The sequence below is a fragment of the Salvelinus fontinalis genome, chromosome 12 (genome assembly GCF_029448725.1).
Source record: "Salvelinus fontinalis isolate EN_2023a chromosome 12, ASM2944872v1, whole genome shotgun sequence".
Classification (NCBI taxonomy): domain Eukaryota; kingdom Metazoa; phylum Chordata; class Actinopteri; order Salmoniformes; family Salmonidae; genus Salvelinus; species Salvelinus fontinalis.
The window spans coordinates 40,299,500-40,308,788 of record NC_074676.1 but is presented as its reverse complement, the minus strand read 5'-3'; the positions used below and the strand labels follow the sequence as shown (position 1 = coordinate 40,308,788).

The 9,289-nt window shown below is 45.2% G+C and overlaps 1 protein-coding gene across 3 annotated transcripts in view; it reads right to left on the bottom strand.

The window, feature by feature from the left end:
* Positions 1-1,119: 1,119 nt before the first annotated feature.
* Positions 1,120-9,289, bottom strand: part of LOC129867407 (single-stranded DNA-binding protein 3-like) — a 32,304-nt gene continuing 24,134 nt past the window's right edge. For 2 of the 3 annotated variants that reach the window (XM_055940783.1, XM_055940785.1), the window contains 7 exons: positions 5,163-5,198; positions 4,947-5,001; positions 4,704-4,768; positions 4,081-4,159; positions 3,561-3,589; positions 3,218-3,319; positions 1,120-2,522 (listed from right to left, as the gene is read on the bottom strand). In XM_055940783.1, coding sequence (XP_055796758.1) covers positions 2,493-2,522; positions 3,218-3,319; positions 3,561-3,589; positions 4,081-4,159; positions 4,704-4,768; positions 4,947-5,001; positions 5,163-5,198 — 396 coding nt within the window. In that variant the 3' untranslated portion in view covers positions 1,120-2,492. Of the gene's footprint in view, positions 2,526-3,217; positions 3,320-3,560; positions 3,590-4,080; positions 4,160-4,703; positions 4,769-4,946; positions 5,002-5,162; positions 5,199-9,289 lie in introns of all 3 variants that reach the window. The other variant, XM_055940784.1, reaches the window with a different exon arrangement.

The window sequence follows — 9,289 nt, the reverse complement described above, 5'->3', positions numbered from 1 at the left end:
CTGTTTAGGCTACGCCATTACCCCTCTCCCTGGGCACGTTACAATTTAAAAAAAATTGTCTTTGTCTCATCTCATTTCATTCACCGATATGTACTGATGTAGAAGAAACTGGACAGGCAAAAGCAAATTCCTTGTGGACAACTGTCTTGTTGCATTTACCTACCCAGTGTTTTCATAGCCCTGTGTATACGAACCAGACAAGACAGATGAACCTATTTCACACTATTGAGACACCACCATGTCCTGCTCTGTAGGTCTCAGCGGGTTTGGCCCAGCCCGGCAGAGTGGTTCCCCTGTGGCCTGGTTCATCAGATGATGCAGGACTTCCTGTCGTCTCGGCTGGAAGCGATAGGCTATAGTGCCCTCTGCAGTGGTGGTCTGGTCAAGGCGCTGAGCGAGGTGAGGATGGTGGGTCCTGCCCGCTACAGGCTGTTGTGTACTGTGACCCTGGGGCAGCAAGGAGATGGAGGAGCGCTGGTACTGGCTAGTCTTGGATCTCGATACATACACCTGTTTCCCCACAGTTACCGGAGTAGAGAGATGTTCTGTACCACCAAGCTGCTTGTGTGCTGTAAAGTAGATGAAAGGCCCTAATCCAATGGATGAAAGTGGTCAGACAAAAAGCTAAGGCATACAGGATCTGCTTTCCAGATGGCACCCTATTCCTTACATCAGGGGTGCTCAAACTATATGGGTCCTTGTCGAAAGTAGTGCACTAAATAAGGATAAGGGTCTCATTTGGGATGCAGGCCCTGGACCAGAGGTCATCAGCACCAGTCACTTCCTGTCTGTCAAGTTTGTATGCAAGACTCCTCTTCCCTTCCTTGTCATATTTGATGTGTACTTGAATTAAAAAATACAAAATGGTTAGTTAATATATTTGTTGTTATTGATTCTTCTTTTGAACACTTCCCCACTTTGTGACAGTCAGGGGTGCTAGTAGATGAGAGTATTTGCAAGTTCAGCGAGTGCGAGATCTATGTGTGTGGAGTGTGAGAGATTGTCTGGGTGGCTGATGATCCTCAAAACTAGAGAATGACCCTGCTTAGGTAGTATACAAATGACCCTGCTTGCTTTGTAGAGTGGAAAAACAGGAACAAATTAAAAACGGACAAGAAGTTAAGTCATTGTAAAATTATATTAACAAGCATTCTTTCCTCAATTTGAAATAAAGAAAATACCAGTAAATAAAGGCAACCTGGGACAGAGGTGTATAACGCTTAATTAATATTCACAGAAAATGAAATAAACCTTTTATCACATTTACAAGACTGACGCTAAGTTTATGGTTCAGAAAGCGTTGGACTAATTTCAAAATAACTGGGTCAATATACATAGTCAAATTGGTATCAAAATATTAAAAAAAACAGCAATAAGATGACAAAAAAATAACAAACAAAAAATACCCGGAGGGAAAAATCTATCAACTACCAATATGCATCTCAGGTTACAATGGGTTTAACTCTTTCATCGTCACATCATCGAGATGGAACAGTAGGAAACCACGGCTACAACGATGTTGAGAAAAAGGACAGAGTGTTAAGCACAGGCAGGGAAGAGGTTAAACACACATCACATGTGGACAGGAGCAGCGCTAGGTAGTATGTTGTACACAGATCTCAGCGTTCAGGCACCTCTGTTGTTTCCAAACCCACGGTTTAGCCCAAGTTTGCTTTCCCCATTGACAGAGAACAAGAACAGCCCTGAGACTGTTTAAATAAAAAGCTGAATAAAACCAGTGCAGAATAAGATTGCTCTCCTCATCGACAAAAACATAACCCACAAAACATTCCCTATCGATGAGATTTTGTCGACACATTGACTGGGATCCAATTTCACTTTTTAAAAACCCACTGAGCACTTAAACTGTTAAAAAGGCCCAGTTCGATCACATCACTTCCCATTAAAATATGGAGAAATAGTACATTGGGACAAAGTCATTTAAAGGAGTTGTCACAGAGTTAAAGGCAGATTCAGACGCCTGTTTTCACACTCGTTTTGTGACACACTGGGTGCCTGAATGCAGGACCTGAAATATGAAAACAAAACATTTAATTGAGAGTTTTTCCTAGTTCACAATGCTTAATGCACATCAGTGTTTTAGGTGGCTATAAGTTGAAACCCGGACAAAACATCTTGCACCACAAAGCAATAGTAAAATCATTAGAGGTCAACTTTGACCATTTTCTTTGCTGGGCAAGGGGGGGGGGGGGGGGGGGATAATCATTTCTGCAAATCATTTAAAAAAATGGTCATGTATGCAGTAGTTTCAGTAGCTGGTTTCGTCACACTTGGGGTGTTGATGAATGAAGAACTGTCCTTCATTTGGAACGAAGAGGCGCAAGAAGTCGCCATTTTGAAAATTCGCATATCAGCATTCTGGAATTGCGTGGAACCAAAATGGCGCCTGTCCATGGTTCTGTGCTGATGCGTTTTGGCCATGTCCTGTTATGAGCTCGGATCCTCTGAGTGATGGCAAATTGAGGGGGAGTTCACACACTCATCGTCATGGTAGGGGAGTACTGCTGAGGGGCACAGACGACAAAGAGTTAAAATCAGGAGAGCTTACGCTAATGGCATGACACACACACAACAACAAACAATAGAACACATACTGCAACCGTAGACAGGAAATGCACTTCCTCACTCTAGCCCCAAAAAAACGTATTTGGTTTGAGCCCAGTGCCCCCACACTACACTGCCACTGTAGAGTCAATCATGCTGTCACCGTGGCTTCCCTTGAGTGTAGCTTTACTGTGGAGTCAATGATGCTGTCACCGTGGCTTCCCTTGAGTGTAGCTTTACTGTAGAGTCAATGATGCTGTCACCGTGGCTTCCCTTGAGTGTAGCTTTACTGTAGAGTCAATGATGCTGTCACCGTGGCTTCCCTTGAGTGTAGCTTTACTGTAGAGTCAATGATGCTATCACCGTGGCTTCCCTTGAGTGTCAAAGTGCCATGACTGTAGCTTTACTGTGGAGTCAATACTGCCATATAGGCACTACTTATAGTTACTGGCAACACAGTGACCTCAGCTGGGTTGTGTTCACTAGGCACCAATTGGAAGAAAACTGACTGAAACATGGAGTGACTACCTGATCTTGTTCAACAGGAAACAATTATTTTAAAAACGTTTTCTTCAACACTTATAATTTGATCCTCTCCTACACTAAAAAACATTAAAATGTATTTATATTGCATGGTGAGAAGGGGACTTACATTCTCACTCTGAAAGGAGTGCAGGAAGTTCCCACCCAACTCGTCACCGTCCCTCGGGGTTCCAGGAGGGTTACTAATGCCACTTAGATGGTTTGGAGAGTTCTGCGAGGAGGCAGGAAAGAGACTAAGTAAATAGGAAACAACAAGTAGTCTAAGTGTCGTCATTGTCCCTCTTGACATTGACAGCGCTGGAGTTGGCAAGAGCAGAAAAAGGTCTGGGCCCAGGCTATAGGAGACAATAGATCTTGTTTAGCCTGGGCCCAGAAGTTCAATAGAAAACGTATTGCACAATTTGTCATGTTTTGCTAGTAATCTATATGTATAGCCATGTTATAGTATTTACCTTGTTGAGTCCGTCCATATCACCAGAGCCTAAAAAAATTAATGTTTATAGTTCATGAACACTGAAATTAAAACGTTACGATTCTTTACTGAACTAATAATGCAACATGTCCCCTTGACGGACCATTCACTGCATCTTTGGCCATATTTATGCTAAAGATATATTTATGCTAAAGGCTGGCACTATTGCTGAGAATATGTCTCCTTGTGTCACATTACTGGTTGGTCTACGGCACTGTACTCGAGTCCCAAATGGAACCCCATTCCCTATATAGTGCACTACTTTTCACCAGAACCCTATGGGCCCTGGTCAAAAGTAGTGCACTATATGGGGATTAGGGTGTCATTTGAGACACCACCATTGAGGGAGCCTACGTTCAGATTGTCTGAGTGAGCAACTACTCCCAACTAGTCATGCACTGGTTAGTCAATACTGTTCTAAACTGAACACAACTCCAATTGGCACTTGAGGACTCTATGTTGTATGGTAACCACTGGCAGAGTAGAGCACAGTGCTTTACCTAGCGATCCATTCATGTGGTGTGGTTCCATGCCTGCCATGGCCCCCAGGGGTCCGTCAGAGCCAGGGCCCATAGGGAACTGTAGCGGGAGACAAGCACTGCCTTACTACACATGTCAACAGGTCAGGCACCACTATAACAACAGACTAGGCCAGGTAGAAACAGGGTATGTCCCAACACAGTAGGCCAGGTAGAAACAGGGTATGTCCCAACACAGTAGGCCAGGTAGAAACAGGGTATGTCCCAACACAGTAGGCCAGGTAGAAACAGGGTATGTCCCAACACAGTAGGCCAGGTAGAAACAGGGTATGTCCCAACACAGTAGGCCAGGTAGAAACAGGGTATGTCCCAACACAGTAAGCCAGGTAGAAACAGGGTATGTCCCAACAGAGTTATATAGGGTCCCAAAAGGCACCCTATATAACAGTTATTTTGTCCAGGGCCCATAGTGCACTATATAGGGAATAGGGTGCCTTTTGGGATGAAGAACAGTTTCATTATGGAGGACTAGTTAACTTTTAAGATACGATTATAAGAAACATTATCTGGCGATGAAGAAACATGAAACAAAGTGACTACTACAACAGATTTGAGGAGAGGGCTGGTATGAGAAGGAGACTCACATTTGATCGGTTGCCAGGTCCAGTGTTGATCATAGTGTAGAGGTTGTCCCCAGAGTTGTTAGAGTCTGAAAAGTGGTTGATAAGCAATCAATCTCGATTATTATTATGATAATCAATAAACAAGTGTACTTCGGGCAATGAGAAGAGTCAAGATGGCAAACACACTCATTGAAGATGACGATTATTTGTCAAAACATTTTTACATGAACTCCTATTCCCCAAGGTGGACTATGGGATACCTACCTGCAGGGCTGGGCATAACGGGTGTTCCAGTGGGTCCCCCTCCACCAGAACCCCCCTTTAGAGTGTCAGAAGAACACAACCCATTAATAATTAAACAGTGAATCACAACTCCAGCAATGTATCTGTACCAGGTCAAATTCTACAAACACGAAAACAATAATATACTGGTATCTGACTGAAGTGTGTGTGTGAGAGATCGTCAGAGAGTGTACTTACCCCATACGCTCCAGGAGAAGGTGATGAGTAAGGCATCTGAAACAACCACAACAGAACCATTACAGGAACAGGGAATCTAATCGGTGTTCACCTCTCAAAAATGGCATCCTTCATCATTTTAGCATCGCAGCCTCGTCAGTATCTAGCCTACAGCCTCGTCAGTATCTAGCCTACAGCCTCGTCAGTATCTAGCCTACAGCCTCGTCAGTATCTAGCCTACAGCCTCGTCAGTATCTAGCCTACAGCCTCGTCAGTATCTAGCCTACAGCCTCGTCAGTATCTAGCCTACAGCCTCGTCAGTATCTAGCCTACAGCCTCGTCAGTATCTAGCCTACAGCCTCGTCAGTATCTAGCCTACAGCCTCGTCAGTATCTAGCCTACAGCCTCGTCAGTATCTAGCCTACAGCCTCGTCAGTATCTAGCCTACAGCCTCGTCAGTATCTAGCCTACAGCCTCGTCAGTATCTAGCCTACAGCCTCGTCAGTATCTAGCCTACAGCCTCGTCAGTATCTAGCCTACAGCCTCGTCAGTATCTAGCCTACAGCCTCGTCAGTATCTAGCCTACAGCCTCGTCAGTATCTAGCCTACAGCCTCGTCAGTATCTAGCTTACAGCCTCGTCAGTATCTAGCTTACAGCCTCGTCAGTATCTAGCTTACAGCCTCATCAGTATCTAGCATCGCAGCCTCATCAGTATCTAGCATCGCAGCCTCATCAGTATCTAGCATCGCAGCCTCATTAGTATCTAGCTTACAGCCTCATTAGTATCTAGCTTACAGCCTCATCAGTATCTAGCCTACAGCCTCATCAGTATCTAGCCTACAGCCTCATCAGTATCTAGCCTACAGCCTCATCAGTATCTAGCCTACAGCCTCATCAGTATCTAGCTTACAGCCTCATCAGTATCTAGCTTACAGCCTCATCAGTATCTAGCTTACAGCCTCATCAGTATCTAGCTTACAGCCTCATCAGTATCTAGCTTACAGCCTCATCAGTATCTAGCTTACAGCCTCATCAGTATCTAGCTTACAGCCTCATCAGTATCTAGCTTACAGCCTCATCAGTATCTAGCTTACAGCCTCATCAGTATCTAGCTTACAGCCTCATCAGTATCTAGCTTACAGCCTCATCAGTATCTAGCTTACAGCCTCATCAGTATCTAGCTTACAGCCTCATCAGTATCTAGCTTACAGCCTCATCAGTATCTAGCTTACAGCCTCATCAGTATCTAGCTTACAGCCTCATCAGTATCTAGCTTACAGCCTCATCAGTATCTAGCTTACAGCCTCATCAGTATCTAGCATCGCAGCCTCATCAGTATCTAGCATCGCAGCCTCATCAGTATCTAGCATCGCAGCCTCATCAGTATCTAGCTTACATGGAAGCTGGGGGTGTCCCGCATCCTATCCCCTATATTGTGCACTTCTTTTAACAGAGGCCTTATGGGTTGTGTAAGGTGCTATAAAAGCGAATAGGATGCCATTTAGGATGTAGCCTGGGATATATAATACAACAATTACATCCAGGACTGGGGAACTTGGTAATGCATTAGATCTCCAGAGCTCTTACTGAGAGGACAGACACAGACTGCTGCAATTTGAACAGACAACGTCATGGTGTGTATAATACACTGCTCCAAGAAATACAGGGAACACTAAAATAACACAACCTAGATCTGAATGAATTAACTATTCTTATTAAATACTTTTTTCTTTACATAGTTGAATGTGCTGACAACAAAATCACACAAAAATGATCAATGGAAATCAAATTTATCAACCCATGGAGGTCTGGATTTGGAGTCACACTCAAAATTAAAGTGGAAAACCACACTACAGGCTGATCCAACTGATGTAATGTCCTTAAAACAAGTCAAAATGAGGCTCAGTAGTGTGTGTGGCCTCCACGTGCCTGTATGACCTCCCTACAACGCCTGGGCATGCTCCTGATGAGGTGGCGGATGGTCTCCTGAGGGATCTCCTCCCAGACCTGGACTAAAGCATCCGCCAACTCCTGGACAGTCTGTGGTGCAACGTGGCGTTGGTGGATGGAGCGAGACATGATTTCCCAGATGTGCTCAATTGGATTCAGGTCTGGGGAACGGGCGGGCCAGTCCATAGCATCAATGCCTTCCTCTTGCAGGAACTGCAGACACACTCCAGCCACATGAGGTCTAGCATTGTCTTGCATTAGGAGGTACCCAGGGCCAACCGCACCAGCATATGGTCTCACAAGGGGTCTGAGGATCTCATCTCGGTACCCAATGGCAGTCAGGCTACCTCTGGCGAGCCCATGGACGGCTGTGCGGCCCCCCAAAGAAATGCCACCCCACACCATGACTGACCCACCGCCAAACCGGTCATGCTGGAGGATGTTGCAGGCAGCAGAACGTTCTCCACGGCGTCTCCAGACTCTGTCACGTCTGTCACATGTGCTCAGTGTGAACCTGCTTTCATCTGTGAAGAGCACAGGGCGCCAGTGGCGAATTTGCCAATCTTGGTGTTCTCTGGCAAATGCCAAACGTCCTGCACGGTGTTTTGGCTGTAAGCACAACCCCCACCTGTGGACGTCGGGCCCTCATACCACCCTCATGGAGTCTGTTTCTGACTGTTTGAGCAAACACATGCACATTTGTGGCCTGCTGGAGGTCATTTTGCAGGGCTCTGGCAGTGCTCCTCCTGCTCCTTCTTGCACTAAGGCGGAGGTAGCGGTCCTGCTGCTGGGTTGTTGCCCTCCTACGGCCTCCTCCACGTCTCCTGATGTACTGGCCTGTCTCCTGGTAGCGCCTCCATGCTCTGGACAGTACGCTGACAGACACAGCAAACCTTCTTGCCACAGTTCGCATTGATGTGCCATCCTGGATGAGCTGCACTACCCGAGCCACTTGTGTGGGTTGTAGACTCCGTCTCATGCTACCACTAGAGTGAAAGCACCGCCAGCATTCAAAAGTGACCAAAACATCAGCCAGGAAGCATAGGAACTGAGAAATGGTCTGTGGTCACCACCTGCAGAACCACTCCTTTATTGGGGGTGTCTTGCTAATTGCCTATAATTTCCACCTGTTGTCTATTCCATTTGCACAACAGCATGTGAAATTTATTGTCAATCAGTGTTGCTTCCTAAGTGGACAGTTTGATTTCACAGAAGTGTGATTGACTTGGAGTTACATTGTGTTGTTTAAGTGTTCCCTTTATTTTTTTGAGCAGTGCATATGCTATGATCTCTTATTGCTGTCACTTGTTAAATCCACTTCAAATCAGTGTACAGTCGTGGCCAAAAGTTTAGAATGACACAAATATTAATTTCCACAAAGTTTGCTGCCTCAGTGTCTTTACATATTTTTGTCAGATGTTACTATGGAATACTGAAGAAAAATTACAGGCATTTCATAAGTGTCAAAGGCTTTTATTGACAATTACATGAAGTTGATGCAAAGAGTCAATATTTGCAGTGTTGACCCTTCTTTTTCAAGACCTCTGCAATCCACCCTGCCTTGCTGTCAATTAACTTCTGGGATGGCAGCCCATTCTTGCATAATCAATGCTTGGAGTTTGTCAGAATTTGTGGGTTTTTGTTTGTCCACCCGCCTCTTGATGATTGACCACAAGTTCTCAATGGGATTAAGGTCTGAGGAGTTTCCTGGCCATGGACCCAAAATATCGATGTTTTATTCCCCGAGCCACCTAGTTATCACTTTTGCCTTATGGCAAGGTGTTCCATCATGCTGGAAAAGGCATTGTTCCTCACCAAACTGTAGTCTAGTCTCTGCTCTAGATGGTTGGGAGAAGTTGCTCTCGGAGGATGTGTTGGTACCATTCTTTGTTCATGGCTGTGTTCTTAGGCAAAATTGTGAGTGAACCCACTCCCTTGGCTGGGAAGTAACCCCACACATGAATGGTCTCAGGATGCTTTACTGTTGGCATGACACAGGACTAAAGGTAGCGCTCACCTTGTCTTCTCCGGACAAGCTTTTTTCCAGATGCCCCAAACAATCGGAAAGGGATTCATCAGAGAAAATGACTTTACCCCAGGCCTCTGCATGTCCAATCCCTGTACCTTTTGCAGAATATCAGTCTGTCTCTGATGTTTTTCCTGAAAAGAAGTGGCTTCTTTGCTGCCCTTATTGACA